This window comes from Scophthalmus maximus, chromosome 17, assembly GCF_022379125.1.
Source record: "Scophthalmus maximus strain ysfricsl-2021 chromosome 17, ASM2237912v1, whole genome shotgun sequence".
Classification (NCBI taxonomy): domain Eukaryota; kingdom Metazoa; phylum Chordata; class Actinopteri; order Pleuronectiformes; family Scophthalmidae; genus Scophthalmus; species Scophthalmus maximus.
In genome coordinates, this window is record NC_061531.1 from 7,807,555 (window position 1) to 7,829,413 (window position 21,859).

Genomic DNA, 21,859 nt, shown 5'->3' on the forward strand with positions numbered 1-21,859 from the left:
AACAGAAACAGAAAACACTGTGACAGAAAGTAGAGGCAACAAAGTTGACATCCAATCATATGTCAAGAAAGCACCACCTAAAATGTGCATGTGTATTTGTGTGTATGCGTTCAATCCACCTACCCTGACACTGGAATCCCTGCTTGCCAAAACCCCTATGGAGAGAACACAGAAAACATGTTGAATATTAAACATTGTACAGGCCCAAGCACGCACGCACACACACGCACACGCGCACACACACACACAAAGCTTTAAGAAAGAATTCTGAGACACCCTCTCTTCACCAAGAGGCAATTGCATATAGACAAATGTCATATACCATCTGACATTTTTTTGCAGCGCTAAAGCTTCCCAACCAAAGAGCACAAATTTAATACACACTCACACTGAGGTATTCAAGCGGTGAAGACATTTGACTAATGTATTAACAGTGCACTGCATGTAGTGAGGTCTAATTGAATCCACAAAGACGCTCACACACTCACATGACGGTTGTGTTAGGCGGGGCTGCAGCAACCCCAGGGCAATAAGGTCAAACACACCTAGTGAAAGATACAGGGAATGCTGGGATTCCTGTAGGTGCGCACACGTGCGCAGACACGCACGCGCAGAGTTTACGCACGCATGCACGCACAAATACATTGTGGCTACAAATAGATAATCTCTTGGGGTGTGAAATCACTCAGTGCACTCATTTTTCTTTTTCATTATGCTTACTGACCTAGATAGACAGACAGATAGGTAAATAGAAATTTGATTTTCTTGAACACATGTACACAATCTTCTAGGTCAAATCGTTTAGCCATTCACAAATTAAAAGGTCCCGTCACAGGACTAAAACAATGGCTGTACTGGGAATAAGCACAGATAATAATAAACGGGACAAATGAAGGCCAACTAGGAGCCGGAAACTCATTCAACAACCCGAGCACAGGGCTGCATCACTGGTGGGCTCCAGGATGACATGTCTGCACAGGTGATCCAGAGGGTCAGCGTGTGACCCAAGTGAATTATTGCTCCTCTGCAATTATGAAAGACGTCTCTCTCATTCTCATCATTTTTCTCAGCCTCTCTCAATTGCTCTGCCTAGTTAATATTAATCAAATGACTCTTTTTACTGGTGGTGCCCACATATACCCCTGCCCTTACACATATGGCATCAACAAGTCCAAGAATCCCACTTTCTTCGTGTTGCTGCTGTAATAGGCCTAAAATCAAATACCGGAGTCTGTCTGTCAATCATCTTTCTAACCACTTTTCCTCCGCCTTATCAAGTTAAAAAGCATCCGCGAAGACATTCAAACCGAGGAACTCGAAGGACTGCACGTGTCCGTGCTGCCCGGGCTCCTCACCAGATGAAGTCGGTGCAGTGGCTGCAGAAGGTGGGCTGCTTGAAGAAGCGCGCGGTGAACTTGTGGTCCTTCACCTCGTGCACGTTCTTCTGGCGGAGGGCTCCCTGGCGGGCGAAGCCGCGCGCGGGCTGGCGGGGGCCGTCCTCCCCGTCGCTGTTGGCCGCCGCCGAGTCTGCCATTCTCCGACTGTCTGTGCAGCGCTCCTGATTTTGGATTGTTCTTTTTCAAATAAAAACTAACCAACGGGAGCTGCTGGCGACCGGAGAGACGCTGAGTGTCGTTTAACGACCGTCGTTCCGACGAGTGGAGGGAGTTCAAACTTGCGGAGCTGTGGTCGGCCGGTGGTTGAAGGCAGTTTGAGTTGTGTGTGTTGTCCTTCCGCCGAGAACACGAGCTGCCGCTGCGCTGCTCACACCCCGCTTCCTCCTTTTCTCCTGAGCGAGTCAGAAAGAGAGAGAGAGAGAGAGAGAGAGAGAGAGAGAGAGAGAGAGAGAGAGAGGGAGGAGGGGGGGAGAGAGAGAAAGAAAGAGAGAGAGAGCCAGAGGAGGGGGGGAGAGAGAGGGAGGGAGGAGGAGGAGGAGGGGGAGAGAGAGGGAGGGAGGAGGAGGGGGAGAGAGAGAGAGAGAGGGAGGGGGGGAGAGGAGGGGCGGAGGGGGGTGGAGAGAGAGAGAGAGATGGAGGGGGGGAGAGAGAGAGAGAGGGGAGGAGGGGGAGAGAGGAGGAGGGGAGGAGAGAGAGAGGAGGAGGGGAGAAGAGATGGAGAGAGAGGGAGAGAGAGAGGGAGGGAGGGAGAGAGGGAGAGAGAGAGGGGGGGAGAGGGAGGGAGGGAGGGAGAGAGAGAGGGAGAGAGGGAGAGAGAGAGGGAGGGAGAGAGAGAGGAGGAGGGGAGAAGAGATGGAGAGAGAGGGAGAGAGAGAGGGGGGGCGGAAGAGAGAGAGGGGGGGAGAGAGAGAGAGGGGGGAGAGAGAGAGCGAGAGAGGAGGGGCGGAAGAGAGAGAGAGGGAGAGAGAGAGGGGGGGCCTAGGAGAGAGAGAGAGAGAGAGAGAGAGAGAGCGAGAGAGGAGGGGCGGAAGAGAGAGAGGGGGGGGCTTTAACATTATCTCTTCAGTTAAGAATTCTTTCATTTGAATTACCCCAAATCTGACACAAATTGCAGTTTGATGAGTTTATCCAATGTGTCTAAAATATGACATTGACAAAAAAAGTGTTCACTGATGGTTGCATTTGCCAAAAAACATATTTTTACCCTTATCAGTCCCGTGTCACGTGAAAGGTCATGATTAAATTTGAAAAGTGGGCTACGAATCTTAAGATCATTTGTATTTGTGAATCTGTGGCAGTTTAACATGAAGGGGAATTTATTTTGGCTTCCTATCAGGGTGGGTGAAAACCTGTTCTATAGCCCACAGTGATATTGAAATATGGGGGAAATTGTCCAATCCCATACTTAGCTTATATACCAGACTATACCAGGAACCAGCCTATACATTTTTTTGATGGAGGGCCGGGTTGGTGCACAGACTTAGGTAAGGGTGGCACATTTTAAAAACATGTAAAAAGTTAAATAGTATAAAAAAAATTGTCCTGTTAAATTTTGTTAAGGAATTCCCAAAGTCTTATTAACAATGCTAAGCTCCCTACGTGTAACAACACGTCGCTGGTAGAGTGGCCCGTAGTCACAGACCTCCGAACTCAGCTGCAGTGCACCACTAGACCTCCATCTGCATACTCTGTCAAGGACGTGAGTGAGAAAACACATTCCAATTGTGTCTGAAATGTCCATTACATAATCTCTCACTGTTTGAGAACATGTTTTGTTTTGCTATATATGCCATTTTAGGATTCTGTTGTATTTGTTTTTTCTCAGGTATATGGAACAACAGAAAAACCATTTCAAACATCACCAATATGATATATTCAAGACTAAACACAAGGAATGACTCAAGATTTAAAATTGAAGCGCTTGCTTCCAAAAAGGAAATATCAACATGTGGGAAAGGAAAAAAAACACTTCCCTCGCTTACAATTGGAGTGTTGGCAGCCAAAGCAAACACAGATGCTGAGTTCTGACTCATCTTAAGACCCTTGCTTTCAAAGGGATTCTGGAGGATCATCATCTGCAGTTGTTGAATAAATTTCATATTACAAAATTTACCAAGATACATTTTTAGGTATTTTTGGAATGAAATAGGTGAATTACGCGACTTTCGGAGTTGTCTGATGGGTGAATGTGACGCCTCAAAACCCCACCAGCATCTCTCAGTATAGTGGGTGATGCAGGGACAGCTGTGAATGGTTGTTACTGTGAGTGCAAAGCAGAATATCATTGTTGACTAGATGAAAACACTACATATTAACAACTGATACAGCAGCAGTATTGATCTCCCAGCAGCTTTAAGGCCACACAATCCCATTTTAGAACAGCGACAACCACAGTCACAACTGGTCCAAGCAACTCTCTCACACACACACACACACACACACACACACACACACACACACACACACACACACACACACACACACACACACACACACACACACACACACACACACACACACACACACACACACACACACACACACACACACACACACACACACACACACACACACACACACACACGTCAGGGAATGACCTAGATGAGATTGATTTAGCCTCAGGACACATAACAGTTTTTGCAGTTCAGCCTGGTCTCATCAATCCTAGTTAACTGTAGATTTAGATACTAGCTCAGATCTAAAAAAAACAAAACAAAAAACCCATTTACACCTTTCTAGCCCCCATAACCCTGCTTGTTCGTTCGCAGAAACCTCTAACATTAGAGGCACACATAGCTGTATTGTTGCATAATCTGGCAGACAGTAAAAGTATAAGAGCACAATTTGCATTGGTCGCGGACATCAAGAGACAGTGGTGGTCACGTAAGCGGACCCCGCGCACACCTGAGAGGGCCTGAGTGTATGTAAAGACTGCGACACAGTGACTCATCATTTTGCACGTAGGCCAAATATTTCTTTCATTTTCCTCAACTCGTTGTCTTTCTTTCATCAAGACTCACATGGTAGCAGCTCTGCACTTTAGCTTTGCGGTAATTGCTGAAGTCCAGATATGAACATGCTTAGAATGACACTGCTTACATGTTCAGCATGTATCTAATATGCATACTGTCCTGCAGTCAATCATACCATAATGCCTGCATTTTCTAAGGAGCAAGTAAATAGAGTTCAGCCTGAGGTCATTAGCTTTGAGGGCATTCAGTCACATACCGAAATGGCAGACAGGTGAACTTCATTCGTGGGGAAATGCCGCTAGCATGGTAAAAAAAACCCATCTACAACATGTCTCTCAATTTAATCATGCAATCTATAACATTGTAACTGTCGGAGCTTTTCTGAGCACTTACCATTATTCCTCAACGTCCAGCTATATTGTCGTGTCCATCATGGAAGAGGTACAGTACCACACACCTTCCTCACCTTAGGCAGCCTGGCTTGGCAAACACAGGTGGAGCTAATTAATAATGATAATAGCACGGCCTGGTGTACGACCAATTAGGCCATCGTTAAGGTTATTTGTTACACCTGTGGGTGTCCCGCGGTGAAAGCTGTGGTGTGGTGAGCCTCAACAGACCAGAATGCATTGCTGCCGTCAGATGTCGGGTGTGGACTACAGACCATTCCATGGGAAGTATGCGTTGCTATTAGTAGTCGCACCGGGCTCCGTACCATGCAGTTATTCGAGCTAGACAGGCCAGTGAGCTTTCAGGTGCGATACCTGCCACTGGCACGCCTAAACGGAGTGCGAGCACTATTTTAAGTTGATGGTTACGCAACTGTCAAACTGTGATGTCATGAGTATAAAGGCCTGTTTGATGAACGTTGAGGCATTCTGGGAAAGGTAGTCCAGGATGTCTGACAGTGAAGGACATTCAACAGTGGAATTGTCTTTTACCAAGCTAAAATTTGACATGTATTGATGTTGAATTAATTCCGCGTAATTAATGTGTGTCTCTTCTTCCTTTCTCTCTCTCTCTCCATTTTGTTCTTCCACTTTCCTTTCAGTAGTTTCACCTCCCTTCTCTGCCTTTTTCCCAACTGATTTCCATCTTCACATTTTCTTGTGTCAGCGCTCCATCATCCACCTCCCTCTTTGAGCATCCTTCCTCTCCAATCCCATGGTCCCTTATTTCTCTTTTTTTCCTCTCCCACAAAGGTAGGGAGCTGTTATATAAACCTGTTGTTCTCTTTGCCATCCACTGACTACAGCAAAGAACACACTAAGTATACTGTTTTGGGCTCCTTGTTGAGTCAAGGCTCCGAAACAAGTTCCTGTTTTAACAGTTGTACAGTCCTAAATTTACCTGACATCCTGATCAAGTTCACGTATGTTCTGAGTGAACTTGATCTCTATGATTTCTACGCTCTGTGTATAAAGAAGTGGAGGGTATGACATAAGGCAAGCTGATGCTCTGGATGTGTACTATTGCTCTAAAATTGAATTCAATGCTATCAGCTGTTACATAAATGGTATTGTGGTAAATAGCATTTTTCAGAGCTGGGTGTTAGACAATTATTTGCATATCCATTTGAAATTGTGTGGTAGTGTTGAATAAAACTAGCTAAATAAATTATTTTACTGATTCTGTTTTTGTTTTTTTACTGTAACAGGTCTGCACTTAGTGCCTCCAGGAAATAGCCATATGTTTGCACCACTATCTCCCACCTACACAGCTTTCACAATATATTATCACAACATACACAAATTTGGAAAATGTTTTACAACAGTTCAAACTTGTGGATGATCTTAATGCTACGGAACTCATAGTTCACCAAACCTGCAGACAGAAGAAGCGGTACTGTTTAAGAGAACTCTGAAAAAAGTTTTCTAGAACTACACATTTTCTGCCAGTTCAAATTACCTCATCTTTCGATGGAAAAATCCTAAAACATCATCTGAATGAAACTGACTGGTGCCAATGAGATTCAAGCTCATTTGGATGGTCATGAGTCATCATAGGAAATTTTCTTACATAACAGCTGTCTTTAAGAGGGTAGGAACGACTGTTTTCTTAAGATACTCAGTTGTGATTTGAAATTAAGCCTTTGAATATTATTGCCGAAGATAATCTACAAGCATTATAACAATCACTTGCTCTTACTACAATAAATATACATTCCTCAAAGTATAAAGCACGTTAGTCACCATCAACCAACAAAAATCCAACAATTTAAAAAAAAAATCTAAGATGTACTCATGTTATATACATGAGACAGACACACATTCAGGCACTGGAATCATATTCATATGTTTAGACTGTGCAGCTCCATGTTTCAGCACACCTGTGTTGGCAAAACCTGGTCAAACCAGAAAAACAAAATACAGTGTTTTGCTAGAGGACATCTTACGTTTGTTGTTGTATGTTTTCCCACATGTTTTCTGTTTTTCTTCTTCTCCCCCACACTGGAGCTGCCAGTTCCCCTCACGCCGCGGGCCTCGTTCCTGCTCCCTCCCACTGATGGCCCTGGGAGGGTGTAAACAATGGTTCTCCTCTGATGCACATGGACTCCAGCCAGCTGCTCTGTTTCACCTGTCGGAGAGAAGGCTGCAACAGGGAAAAAAATAACCTGCACATGTAGCTGCATCCGGCCACCCGCTGCACAGGTACTCCACCCGAGCAGTGGGAGTTAGTAAGAGTTGCTTGTGCAATGACTCGAACATGATCCCTCACTGGCTTCCCACCTGTGAAGGAAAGATGCGAGGGTCTGTGATGACGCTGATCCTAACGATTAATCTGGAAAAACTCTGCTATCACACTGTTTACCGTACACCCTGCAGAGATCCTCCCTAACGCCCACAGGGCTGAATTAGATTTACTTGTAGTCAAGTTCGCTGGAGACAATCGGTGTATTTGTACACACACTTTGGTGGTGTACATTGGTGGCACGCTGGTGAGGGGTCGAGCTCTTTTAACTGCACTAGTGACTCCTACAGCTTGAAGCAGTTTTCAGACAGGAACCTGGTTTGCCGCTCACATAAGAAGACGGCAGCAGGAGATCCCAGAGTCAGGCAGACACGTTCACAACAGCAGGAACATTTCTGGAACGTTCGTGCAAGGGGTGGGGCCTGGGTAGCGCAAGCCCTCGTTCGCCGTGGATCTTGCGGAGATTTCCTCATTCTCACATTGGCACTCGCAGACATTTTGAGAGTGTGAGTCTGTATGTGCTTCCGTGCCGCTATCTGTTGCAATTTAAGAATTGCATTTTTCCACCACTATCTATTAAATTACCTGCAAATAATGCTGTAAGATTATCAACTCGAAATGGAGCTGTTTTGCTGTCAGGGTGACATGGGTGTGATAGTCACACAGGAACTGCTTATTTTGCAGCTCATGCAGGAGGACATTAGTGTCGAGTAGTAGAAAGCAAATTTTTCCGTTGCATCTTCTGCCCACTCAAGAATATGCAATGTGCATGCTAACAATAATTGCTACGCCGAAGCAAACCTTGATCCCTCAACATCAAATAAGCAATGAGAAACCTTGGGGGGGGAGACTCATGACACGGAATACAGTACTGCTATTTATATATGTAAGGCTGGATCTCATGGGAGACAGAGAGGAAGAGAGAGATGCACACGGAGGGAAATACAGTGAGAAAATAGACTCTCTACCTCCAGCCTGATGGCCATCTCCATCTCCCATCTAGCAAAACACACCCACACAGCACCTTATTTTGACCTCAGTGAGGCACGGAGGGAGAGATTCGAACAAAATGACAAAATGGTGCACTCTAGTGGTTGTGAGTTGCAGTTTTGGATCTTATTCAAAACACTGTAAATGATCATACACTGTGGTTTGAGTACTTTTGGTACTTCTCCCATATCCTTGGTTTCATGCTCCACCATGCACCTTCCTTTTCACCCCATGTCATCCTATGGTTTGTTATACTTCTATACATGTCCCCCCCCCCCCGTCATAAACCTTGGAAGTGCTGCCGAAAAACATCCAAAAAGACACATCTTCGATTACTGTGCATACAGACACATGCTGTGAAAAAAATACAACAACCATATTTAAAAGAAAATTTGAACCCCATATGTTGGTTTGTTATGTCCCTTCATGTTTTTTTAATACATGATAGTATATCAAATAATCAGGTTTAACATCTTTACACTCAATTTTTTGTATTGTTTTCCTTAGTTTTAATGGCTCTGTAATAAAGTTTTGCTAAAAAAAATAGTGCCTGAATTCTTATCCGCCACTAGAGGGAGATAGATCTGTGTTTTTATTATTCGGGATGATTTGCTGTAAGCGACCACTGACAGCGCTGGATGTCCTGTAAAGAGTTGAATTTCTCGGCCTTGAGGTTGGGGCCTCACATTGCATTACCTGATTGGCAGACTGACTTACAGGAACCAGGACATACTCACATATTGATATATCCATTCAACAACATGTCCAATACCATTCCCATGTAAGTAATCTGGGGCTTCCTTCATTATCTTCTTCACAACTAAACAACTCTAATCGACAATTCGACAGCTCCATGAATACTTAGGTCACAGACACCTTCATACACATGGTATGCCATTATCTTATCACTTAGTTATTTGGTTTGTTCATTTTCAAGAGTAATTACTATTAATTCTATGGAATTAGCCATATAGACTAGTTTTGTGTTGTTGTGTATGTAATGGCTTCTTAAAATAGGAATATTGTGACAAAAACTTCCCTCAGGAAATTTAGTTTCTCCCCGGGAAATCTGTTTTCCAAAATTGTATACCACCCCCACCACGATATTATGTACATGTCCGTTGCCTTGTCTTGTTATATTTGAATGTTGCATTTTCTGCAACAGAAGAATCAACACTGGGTAGCTCCACCCAAACTGTTGGGAATTGGGCATGTAATATTACTTGGAGTCGTTTTTCTCAGCTAAGACTTCCCTGATGTGATTTATAGTAACAGGATATATACTAAACGTGTGTTTCTTGGAAAAACCCTGAACTAAAATAACTGTTAGAAATCTATTGTCTGTTGTGTTCAAAATATGACAGAGCTGGTTCTGCTGTGTTGGGCTTAAATTTTCTCTCAACCTGTTTGTTTACTTCTGCTGTATTTACATTTGGGACTCACAGCATTTCTCACAGGTTCAAATTACACATACGATCTAATGTGTTATTATGTGAGCTTAGCGTGTTTGCACAGGGATAATGTGTCCTTCCTAACTGGCTGTGGGCTGGAGCTTACCATACAGACCTGAGAACAGTTTCGATCTCGTCACTGTAACTCACTGCAAGAAAGCACAACAAAAAGCAAACTGTATCTGTATAGAAAATATCAAGAAGACTATATTGTCATGGTATTATGTGACCATAGTACAGGATATTAAGACTGTGGAAATGTTAAAGCAAATCATGCCTCAGAAACAGAATCGGCTTTACATGGCCAAGTATGTTTGTACATAAAAGGAGTTTGACTCACTGGTTTCCTGTGGCTCTCTCAGTGTGCACAGTTCAATGCTGTGTAAGTACAGTGTTGTAGTAAACAAGTCCAGGACTCACTGACAACAGAATCAATAATTGCCATGTAGATCTGGATCAGCAGCTCCTGAAGCAGGTTGACCACCCTGTCCTCTGCCATCAGTGCGACAGGCGTGTGGCCAGTTGGGTTTCTTGGGGACTGGGATGATTGTGGAGCATTCGAAACCGGAGGGGGCTTCACACAGCACCAGAGAGCTGGAGCGCCTGCAGAGGCTGGTCAGCTCAGACTTTCAGACGGGAGGGTGACACGCCGTCCGGGTCCGGTGCCTTCCTGATCATCTGTCTGATGGGGATTGGCTGATGTGATCGCAGAAGGTGCAGTTGGCCGTGCGATGTCTGAGACGGAGGGGTGAGGGGTTATGAGTGTTCAACACGTTCAAGTCGTCAGACAGTTGATGGAGCTCCACAGTGTCGGGCATAGGCTGAAAACCACATGAATGTTAGTTCTTCTTAGCCAGCCAGAGTCCAAACAGATCTGGTGGCTGTCTGGTGCCAGGCCCCCTTGACGTTCTAGAGGAATTGATCATCCCATCAAAGAAATTTTGAACACAAGTGGTGAGCTGGACACTTTGGGTGCATGACTTACACAAAAGGGTAAAGTGTCTCGGAGCTTCTACATAACAACAAGACCAGTTCCTGTGAAACACTTTGCAAATGGGTTAAGAAAATGTTTAGGACCTTTTATTACTGTGTGCATATTCTTTTGCTATTTCCTCCCCTCCTCACCATCAGGCCACATTGTGTTGTGTTGGTCAATCCGGACTCTGACCTCAAACAAACATGCCATCAGTGCTAAATGAACCAGCTTTTTCTGCCATCAAGCTGTCTTTGCTTTTAATAAACTAGAAATGATTAGTTTCTGGTGTTTGTGTGTGTGTGTCCGTCTGTACTTACAGTAAATGATTTACACAGATCCTCTTCTTCTGAAATTCTAGATAATTACAGAGAAGTCCCATTTCCTAATTTTCGTGGCTTCGGCGACCCAGACAAACTCAAACACAGATACACAGTACGCAGCATGGACAAACATGGGCATCACATATTTGATCACCTCAAACAGTCATTGTTTCAGTAACAGAAACAGGTCAGATTTCCTTTTTTTGTTAAATGGCCAGCAGTATGATGCCGATCTTCACTTTCATATCATCATTTTGTTTATTTGAAAGTGAAAGACTTCATTCCAGGATTATCAAACACTGGGAAGACACGGCTTCTCAGCACAGACCATCAAGTACAGTAACACGAAAAATCCACAAGATCTACCCCACAGTTAGTAATGGTGCTTGAAGGGATGACGTGAGCTAAAGACTGAAAAATATTCATGCAGACACACACACACACACACACACACACACACACACACACACACACACACACACACACACACACACACACACACACACACACACACACACACACACACACACACACACACACACACACACACACACACACACACACACACACACACACACACACACACACACACACACACACACGGATGCCTGGAGTTACTGGGTAAATAATATCATGTACCAAATAGGTTTGGCAGAATATCACATGGCTTAATAAAACTAAGTCATAAAGTAGCGGTAGTAGGATTCATAAAAGTACAGTAATTACAACAACAGTACAACTGCAGCAGCTGTCAAAATGCTGTATGTTTGCATGTAAACGGTCAGATGTTATTCAGACGCTCACCGTAGCCCCTGACCTCACTGCAGCTTATTTTCCCGCACATTGGAGGAAGTTCAGGAAACAGCAACTCACAAGGAGTCAAGTCCTTATCTCAACAGAATGAAGAACTGTCATCCATGAATCGACCAGGGGGTTAGATTTCACTTTCATTTTGACAACATTTTCTCCTGTCGCACAGCATCCTGAACGCAACCAGAGGGTCGTGTTTGTGTTTGAGCAGATGTGTAATGCATTCCAGGCGCTTGAGATGTAGATGTTTTTGTCCTCACTTCCTTTCTTTTTTCCCCCATCTAATAAATATCTGCGTGCACTGTTACCTAGCTGTGGGTCTTGTATCTCAATTGTGAGCACAGCCGGACCAACACAAAAGAGGCTGACAGAAGCAACAAGCCGGTAGCAAAAAGAAACAACTCTTAATCCCATACTTTCCACTTGTTGCACAATGTCCAGTCTGATAGACAGAATGCAATGCATTGTTGACATTCGAGGTCCCACTCAGACATATTTGGTTTGGGATTCATTGCCGCGCTGTTAACCAAAGACAACTGAGCGCAGATTAACTCTTGACGTGGCGGAGCTGACTGCAGGATTTTGTCCTTCACAAGAAGTGCATGCAGCGGGGCGTTTTTCCTAAAGAGTCCGCTGACGTTGCATTTCATGTTTCTTTCCAGCAGCCATTTCAAAATGTTGCTGTAAATTGCTGCCTCCTAGCATTATAAGCCAACGTGTCGTGTCATGTCATCTGATAAGCTTTCAAATTAATGGATTTATGACTCGAACTTGTACCATTTATATCATTACTGCAAAGGCAACAAAATAATCATTCTGATAAACAGAAAAACTATGACTAAATTGTGGGGGTAACCCGTGACTGTGTTTTCTTAAAACTTCCTCCCCGATTCATCAGGGTTTCTACACAAGGAGATGTACATTTTTCACAAGTGAGTCAAAGGTCAGAGCAGATTATATCTCTGCCACAGAAGGACCCGTGTGACGCGATGTTAAAAACGCGATCCGTCATAATGAGTCTGAGGAGTAATTTATGATCACATCAAGAACATCATCACTAAACACATCACTGATATACAGTGAATGCCAGAGAATGTGTTCTATTGATGTTCTTGTTAATCAGTACAGAGATAGTGTCACCTCATGTCATTTCCTGGTATTGAACATTTCAGCCAGTGGAGGACTCAGTACAATCTCAAGTACAATTTTGAGGATGTTGTACAATACACCAAAACTCCATTACATAGACAAATATTGAAACATTTACTCAAATACATTTTTATTATTCTACCTGGAAAAAAGCAAACACAAACGAAACAACTGTGATGAGCCTAATAAGTTGTTTGGTCCAAAAAATTTAGTTTACAAGGAACAAGGAAACCAGAAAAGTAATCCCATTTAGGAAAGCTGAAATCAGAGAAATTTGACTTTTTCTTTTTAAATAAAAACGACTTAAACCGATGAATCGATCATCAGCAGCTCTAGCGTTGGGAGTATAGGCTCCTTGTGATGTTGCGGATGCGGATTAGTGATGTGCCAAGCAGTTACTTTCCGTCTCCTGAATCACAAGGATAAATTAATGAAGCGAAGGCCTGAATGTTTCCTCCAACACTGGATTTGGGATTCGAAAGCTCAAATAGTTCCTGACGGCTGTGAATGAATGATGAGTGATACCAAAAGTGCTGTGTACGGAAAGTGACTGGGTGAATGTGACTTGTGGTGTAAAGTGCTGTGAGTGGTCGACAAGACTAGAATCCTCATTTAAATAAGTGTCATTGACAATATGAGGCTGTGCGCTGTGGGATTTCTCTGAGCGATGACAATCACCCAAACCTGATGCTCAGAATGGCTCCCGCCTCCTCCTGCGGTCAGCAAACACGGCCATATCAGAAAGAAACAATGGGAATTCTTATATCGTCTAATTAATGAAAACATCGTCTCAGATCTTGTCAGCAAACAAATGCTCTTTCCGCCACAGTGAGTGCACCACATTGGTAAGTCGTGAAGCTCAGACAGTGGCTGTGTGCTTCTCCAGAAGCTGTTTCACGAGAAGCTTCACATCCTGATGGGAAATCTCTGTTTCTAACAGTGCGGCTGTCAGACTGGTTTCACAGAGCCACTCGGGTTCTTAAGAACACCGATTGTTTCACTTAGAATCAGTTTAACTTGCTGAGTGACCTTTGTGTCCCAAAGGGCCATGCACAGCGAATCTGATTCTAGTGTGTAAAAATGCTTGTACGAACAAGTCGTCGGGGAGACGCCGTGATCTTGTGACTCCCGAGTGAAAGGCCTAAGGACAACGAATCAGACTCCAGAGCCAATTTCTGCACTGTTCTGCTGCTTTTGAATGGAACCAGTTGAGAACAATGACGGGGCTTTGTTCTGTCAGATGACGAAGGACACAAAGGCCCTTGAGTTACTTAAATAAGGGACAACCAGCAGGACTAACACATCAGAGCACAATGATAACTGGAAATCAATTTGTCTCATTTTTAATGCAAGATGAATATCATCTGTTTCAAAACGCATCTCTTCTTTCAGAGGAGAGACAAGTCTAGAAAAAAATATTAAGCAAGAAATCACTAGATGAGGTTGAAAATAAGTTACATCAAAAAATGACGACTCCAAATATGTCTTCTGGACATTCAAATGAAAACAATGACAGAAGAGGGCTGAAGTGCTTCCCTTAAACATCGGGAGTTCGTGGAAGACTCTTGTACTTTCACATTTAGCTGAATTGCCATTAGTGCAGCGTTGGCAAGTGTGTTCAACTGTGTTTTCCGCTCAGTGAATTAGAAAGTAATAAATGTACCTAAGAGCTTCTAGACCTTCCTTATTGTAAGTGGTAAAAATTCACCAAAGAGCGCAGCTTCTCATTTGTGCGCATGTTTACTTTCACTTTCATCCCAAAAGAATGTTCAGGCAGAGGAATACAGTAACCGCTGGAATCAAATTGGATATTAGTCAAGTGCTGACAAATTCCCTGCTGGTTCTTGTCTCCCCCTCTGATGAACTCCTGCACATAGTAACATCAGACAGGAGATGGCTAGACCGTCAGACTGAGTTGACTATGAAGGTGCTATGGCTGGTCAGGAAGGGATTTTATTGGGCTTGACAAAGAGGGTGAGGGACATGAATAATGATTAACCATTGTGGCTTACATGGTTAGCTAAGTCGAAACAAAGGGCGGGTAACAAGTGAAGACTCACTTATGGGAAAAGAGCAGCTCCTCCTGTTTTTTTTCAAAGAAACCTCCCTCCAAAGTCTACACGTCATACCGTCTCCACCACACTCAACAGAGAGCAACACAAAACATTGGCAGATACACTTTGTGTACTTTGCAATGTTTACGAGCAGATGTCTCCCGCTGCCGTATCATTATTGTATTCATCAGCAGAGTGAATTCCAATAATCTCTACCACAGAACGTACGGCAGTTTGCAATAAAACAAACGGCAAACTGAAAGTGATGACAGAACACGGCGTGTGCTCAAACAATTTAAGTTCCATTTTTCTTTTTTTTTTATTGTTTTCAGATGGTCATCATACTGAAAGTACATTCTGCTATGGAGCAAGGCCTCATGAGCACATGCGGACTTGAGTGAGGGGGAGCTGCAGTCGCCCTTACTGTAACCAAATGTTTGGGGGAACTTAGAGAACAACCAATGAAAAGCTCAGCGGGGTTTGAAAGTGGACAGTCAAATATTCCAGCACAAATTTCCCATCAGCAACACTCTCAGTCAGTGTTAGCCCCTAGCAAACGTCAACACGGCCGATTCATTCGAAAACAAATTGAGTTTAAGGTTCCACAAGAGTTGAGTTGCTGTTTCTCAGATAGGGAGGTGCAGAGATGTCTATGTAGACCAGACGGGCGCAGCGAGGCGTGCAACCAAAAATGACCAAATATCTCAGGGTGCAAAAGTTTCACGCTGAAACAAAGCCTCACGTGAGGACACGCCAGCAGACACACTGGCACCCCTCGTCATCATTAGAGCCGTCTGTACCGTTTCAAGGTGTGACAGGTAGAACTACATGAAGCACAATCTGATCGTTTGACAGCTGCGAGCCGCAGCTCTTCCATGTTGATGTATTGAATCTTTAACCAAAATCCTCACAGATCCCACAAGTGTTTCATCTGCTAGTATCACAGATTATAACGAGGGGCTGTGTCTCAGGATGTTCTGCAAAACATGCAATTAAAAAAAAGAAAAAAAAGTCCAAAAGAAAGCCACATTGTTTACTCTGCTTGTTCCAGCGGGACAAGAAAAAACTGAAATGGATTTTCCCTGCTCTGCATTTTCGTCCATCTGTAATCCATTGATGAGCGCTGCTGCTGCTGCGCCGCATGCTCACATGCGAAAGCAGAGAGAAAAACAATAAGTTAGATATCATGTGGCTACAGCAACAAAGAGCTGTTAATAAATGACACTGATCCCAGATCCGTCTTAGTCTCTACCATTATTTTGTTTTTATGATAATGCATGTCCTGAACATATTTTCTGTCCGGTATCACAAATGAACTGCTGCATTCCCACATGCGTGCGTACGCTCGGCAGCCTGCAACCATCTGCAAATGTGGACACAACAGGCACTGTGTTGAGCTGTGTTTCAGTCTCCAGTCTCTCTCCCTGTTTCACAGAAATGAAACTCATGGACCACGCACACATGTCATTTGCTGAGTGCGTAGCAACAAGCATGCAAAAGCGACGGGCACACGGGTACTAGGGCTGCTGAAGAAGATGATAGGGATTTAGAAGCTATCTGCGGTGCATTGGGAGAAATGCCAGAGAGACGTGCAAAACTAGCAGACAGAGCAGTGGCAGAGATCCAGCGTTGAGTGTGTGTGTTTCTGAGTAAGCCGAGTCGTCTTACTGCCATGAAGACAGCGGCAACCAGAGAAGCAAACCCTCCCTCCGTCTCCCCACTCAGATCAGGCAACACGGATCTGACTTCGCTCAGCGTGGCACAACTTTGCATTCGAGTTGGACACCCCAGTTAAGTGTTAAAATAGATCTGATGACATTTCAGCCCTTGGCAAGAATTACCAGAGCCAGCTACAACAAACACACTGATACAAGTTATAAGCGAAGCATATATTTATAATGTGTATCAAGTCTCAGCATTGGAAACCCGGACATGTTGCGATTATCCTGTCGCCAGGTCAAAAAACTCAATCGTGACCACAGAGAGGTCGATGTCAACACGCGTTGAGAGTTTGGGACATCATCAACTCTGCGAGAGCCTGATGACTCGCTGCATGTTTCTATGCCATTACTTGAAGACGCGGTTCAAAGTGGGGATTTTAGTCCGTGATTCTGAAGAATCCCGAGAGCAACCTCACGCATGCAGCACAACAAAAACCACACCAAGCTGCGGCAGGGGACACACAGGGGGCCTGCACGTGTCTGCCGGCGCGCCATGAGAGAGGAACATGACGACTGACGTGAAGTGCAGGTGGACATACATAGCACCATCAGACCATCAGACATATACACAGTGGCACCAGTTGAGTCGGTCCTGATGAAATGAAACTCTCACAGCCCGTGTTAGTCCATAACCTGTCTGTCTGCCTCTGCCCATCCTCTTTCATCAGTGCCAGCTGACCAAAGGTCTTTCCTTAACTTTCTGTTTATCTGACTCGCTCTTTCAAAAGCCGACAGTTTGACCACTAGGGGCTCAGTTCATCTCTCTCTCTCTCTCTTTCTCTCTCTCTCTCTCTCTCTCTCTCTCTCTCTCTCCTTGTGTGGACTTGAACTGTGATGCCCATATTTTACTGCAGCAGACTGTTCACAATTTTCATTTTGCATTATTCTCATTTCTCTTTCATCTTGTGATGCGGCATTTGAGAAGGTTGCAATGCCAGCGTGACGCTGTAGTAGAAAGTGATGTGACTATTAATGGCCTCATTGTTTATCAGGGTAAATGATTGCACACAGCTAAGTGCCGCATGCATGAATGACTGATCAAGTAATTTACAATCGATTGCCAAAACATGAGGCTGCCTTCTGTTTTCGGAGCCAGCATTCAAATACCGCAAGAACAAGTCTGGAAAGATTTCTGTTCAATATCTAATAAGAATATACTAAATCAGATTCAACTGTAGTGTCAGATTCCTCTGAAATGTGCCTTGAATCCTACGCCAACTCTGTTCGACATATTAAATTCGCAGAAAACTGCAGAAGCTGATTTGAAAAAATGCCCGGCGTGAGTTCAAGTGTGCCATGTGTATGTTTGTTTGCTTTCACTGGTTCAAACTGGTTCATCAGAAATATACTGATGCCTGCGGAATGATTCAGGTTCCTTTGAAACTGTTGCCGCTTGCTCAGAAACAAGTCTCGGAGCCTCGTGTCCTCAGCTAAAGAGGAACCAGAGAAGAAACACAATTAACACTATGAACTATTTAAAAAAAAAAAAAAAAAAAAGGTGTTCACAGTGGAAATGGCCTAATGTGGTGAAAGCCGAAACAGTGAAATGACTGTTGGGATGTCACAATATGAATGAAGAATCACCCGGCATGTGAAGGCACCCACTGACCCTGGTTTTAAAGAAAAGGAATACATCTCTAAGTGAACTCTAAAAGTTCCTTCTCATACGATGTAATGTGACACTATGCATGGATGCTATCTCACCTCCACGACTTCCACGTAACTGTCCGGCCAGAAAATATTAAACGTGCTCAGCCTATTTGTGATTTGTTTGAATTTTAAAAGGAACTTTATCGGCAGTTTATCGGAGTCCAATGCCAAGACTTGACACGGATGACTTTCAACTTGATATGACATTTGATATTAAGTGGTTCAGGCGAGTTCACCCCACAATGAGGTGACGCACATAATTCTGTATTTCATTTTTCCCCCCTCCTCCTCCTCCTCCTCCTCCTCCTCCTCATCGTGCGTTCAAGATAATAATAATAGAAACCCCTAAACAAAGAAACGCATGGAAGTATAAGTTATTATCTCCCTGTCACCTTCTGGGGCCGGGTCACAAACAGCACGTGTATTTGGGTCTGTCACCTGCGCTTCTGTCAAACGCCCCGTCGTCTTGCGGTTTTCTTGAAATTCTCCAAATAACAACAAGAGCTCAAACGAACTGAAAGAGCAGCGGGACACCTCTCTCTCTCCGTCTCTCTCTCTCTGTCTCTCTCTCTCTCTGTCTCTCTCTCTCTCGATCTCTCTCTCCGCTCGGTGGTTTCACTTTCCGTTTAGAGGAAACCGGCCGCCTGCCGCTAAAGGCTGCGCGCGGAGGGGCGGAGCCAGCAGCGCGCAGTATAAAGGCAGCACCGTGTTTACGTTGCCTGTCACACACACGGACGCACACGGACGCACACGAGTCCAGGGACACTGTGCGACACGCAGGCGGGCGGCTCGATCCAAGTCTTGGCCGTCGACAGCGCGCCGCCTAACGGATTATCTCCCGCGCGCTCCGCGGCCTCTGCGCGTGCGGATCACGCGGACGCGCATCTCCGACGCGCTGCGGCTGCTGCAACCAAACGGTGAGACTGGAGATTGTGTTGTGGACTTTGTGACGGTTCGTGTCCGTGCAGCGGGCCGATAGTTGTGCTGTGCAACGCTCGTAGATGGGGCTTGTTTTTTCTCCTTCCTTTCTTCTGGCTCCTGTGTTGTCTTTTTTCTCTGCGTGCAAGGACTTTTTTTTTGAAGGGTAAAAAAAAAAGAAAAAAAGAAAAGAAAAGAAAAATCAGCGTGGCCATGATACAGGTTTTAAAAAAGAAAAAAAAAAGGCTCTATGTCGCATATTAATCAGAAATATGATTATCATTTTACTCATCTCCACGGCAAGTATGATGACCGAACACGAAATCATCTTTTAATCATTACCTTCAACTTTTCCTCGAATTCAACTTGTGGCTGAAGTGCAGCACTCAGGATCAGGGTGAGTCAGTGAGAATAGGCTGGCTGGGTCTCAGTCATGGGTCACATCCCCTCAGCATCACTATTTTTCTACCGATGTTTTCCCTTTTTAAACCTATATTATTTTAAAATATATATATATTTTTCTATCTTGTTTTCACTCTATAGCACTTTGAGATTGCTTTTAGCAATGAAAAGTGCGCTATAATTTTTTTTTAAAATTATTATTAATAATACCTATTCATATTATTTATAAACCCTATTCATCAGTCATTATGGCAGAAGTCTTAAGAAAAGAAATTCAGCTATTAGGCAGCTTAAACTATTTAATTTGTGTGTGTGTGTGTGTGTTTGTGTGTGTACAGACAATGTACAGTAAATTGTCTGTGGGTGACATCAGTGCTGTATTCTTAGCCAAACCACAGATTCCAGTCATATCAAAGTACCACTCAATGGAAACTTGAATGAATTTTTCGAACCAACACCACATTCGCTGAACACAGACACACACCCACACACACGCACGCACACACACGCACACACACACAAGTCCTTCTTGTAGAGCCACATGGCCTTACATGGTCGTCTTCTGAGACATGATACCTTGCGTGTTATTATGAATTGTAACTTTTGCGTCCACTTTCACTATTCCAAGACAATATGACTCTTGACTGACCTTTAATTTGTTCGAGCTGTTGTTTGATGACGGTTGTATTCAAGATGTTAACCCGCCTGTCCTCTTCTTCGTCTCTCTCAGGATGACCTTGTGGTGGTTAGAGATGGGAGAGGGTTTGGGGCCACTCTCCCCTGTAGGATGGTAGCCGACAGCACAGTGGAAGGCCATGACAAGACCCACTTGTCCAGCTCAGCGTCGTCGTCGTCATCATTCTCCTCCTCCTCCTTCTCCTCATCCTCATCCTTGTCTTCATCATCACCACTGCAAGCAGAGTTGGAGCAGCTTCAGCATCGGGCCGCTCCAGAGCCAAGCCCGAGAATAGTGCCCGTCCCCTCTGTGTACCTGACTCACTTCCCCACCTTCTCCTGCAAGGAGGACTGCAAGATCATCACAGACACCGCGGCCAAGCTTGAGCGCTGCGGCTTCTACTGGGGCCCCCTGGGAGTGGAGGACGCACACCGCATGCTGCGGGACGCTCCGCTGGGCAGCTTCCTCATCCGAGACAGTCGTCAGAAAGACGTCTTCTTCACACTGTCCTACCACGCCAAGAGCGGGCCGGTCAGCGTTCGCATCGACTACAAGCAGCAGAAGTTCTCACTGGCAGGAAACGAGCGCTCCTTCCCGACGCTCTTCGCCCTGTTGGAGCATTACATCAACTCCCCCAAAAAGAGCCTGAGCGCCCCTTACAGGAAATGGGAGCCAACGCTGCAGGAACTGTGCAGGAAGCGCATCATGGATCTGTGCAACGGAGCAAGCCTGGTGCCACAGCTGCCTGTCACCCACGTTGTCCAAAACTTCCTGTTGGAATTCCCTTACAAACTATGAGCAGCTCGCCATGTAAAGTTTTAACGCTGTTGTTTTTAATTTCAAGGAGGCCGTTTCTACCAAGTCCTAGTAAACTGGAGGGGCTGGTGAAGCCCATCCACCGCGGGTCGAAGGTTAAATTGGCATTTCCACGGTTAAATATCAAATCATCTCCCTGTTCTGAGCGGACAGGCAGCGAAGTGTTTCCTAAGAGACATAACCACACTCAAGGAGCAGGGGTCTCCAGTCGGACCCGGTCCATGCATGAAACGTCAAAATACATTACCTCTCGAGAATCAACTTCCACTTGCACACGGAAAAAGAAAGACGTTGCATTAAGAGAAACTTTCACGAAATATGGAGCTACTACGGAGATAAAAGAACTGGCGGGCCCAACAGTGACCGTCCGACTGGCGTCTGCTGTCGCCCGCCTGTGGCCACCGGGGGCCCCAAAATATTTAAAAGTGGACAGTGGAAGGACAATAAGCGCATCAATGGAGTGGACTTTCAGAGATATAAATGAATTCTGGAGGGTACGATTGAAACCGTCGCGGGCGGTCTACCAGCAGGATACATTTTCGTAGCAGATTTTAATACTCTAATGTTGTTGAAAGTTTACATCACACATGAATGTTGCCAGCGCCGATGGCTCAAAAACCACTCGCCCTGTTTTAGAGATCCGGGTGGAGCTGTGTGGTCTGGTGTTCAGTTGTACTGTATGTAGAGGTATCTCACCTCTTGATCCATCGTCTCTGCCAGGCATATATATATATTTATATTTTCTACCATTACATTTGAAATAAAATATATTTAAAATGACCTTGCTTTGTTTGTATCTAGACTCTTTTTAACTGTGGTTTTTCTGTTTCCATATCCTTTAATGTGGAGGAGTCGTAGGAGTTTGT

The 21,859-nt window shown here is 44.5% G+C and overlaps 2 protein-coding genes across 3 annotated transcripts in view; one reads left to right on the top strand and one right to left on the bottom strand.

The window, feature by feature from the left end:
- The window catches only part of LOC118288691 (protein kinase C beta type), a 72,165-nt gene extending 70,355 nt beyond the window's left edge, over positions 1-1,810 (bottom strand). Inside the window, exons 1-2 of one of the 2 annotated variants that reach the window (XM_035615055.2) lie at positions 1,356-1,810; positions 124-155 (exon numbers count right to left, since the gene is read on the bottom strand). In XM_035615055.2, coding sequence (XP_035470948.1) covers positions 124-155; positions 1,356-1,534 — 211 coding nt within the window. In that variant the 5' untranslated portion in view covers positions 1,535-1,810. The remainder of the gene's footprint in view (positions 1-123; positions 156-1,355) is intronic. The other variant, XM_035615054.2, reaches the window with a different exon arrangement.
- A 17,090-nt stretch (positions 1,811-18,900) lies between these two features.
- On the top strand, positions 18,901-21,116 carry socs1a (suppressor of cytokine signaling 1a). Its single transcript, XM_035616032.2, has 2 exons — positions 18,901-19,098; positions 20,232-21,116. Exon 2 carries the CDS (start codon positions 20,289-20,291, stop codon positions 20,973-20,975), a length of 687 nt encoding a protein of 228 aa, XP_035471925.2. The 5' UTR covers positions 18,901-19,098; positions 20,232-20,288; the 3' UTR covers positions 20,976-21,116.
- The last annotated feature ends 743 nt before the right edge of the window (positions 21,117-21,859 follow it).

Coding starts and splice junctions, on each gene's coding strand:
- socs1a (XM_035616032.2), top strand. CDS start 20,289: ATGGTAGCCGACAGCACAGTGGAAGGCCATGACAAGACCCACTTGTCC.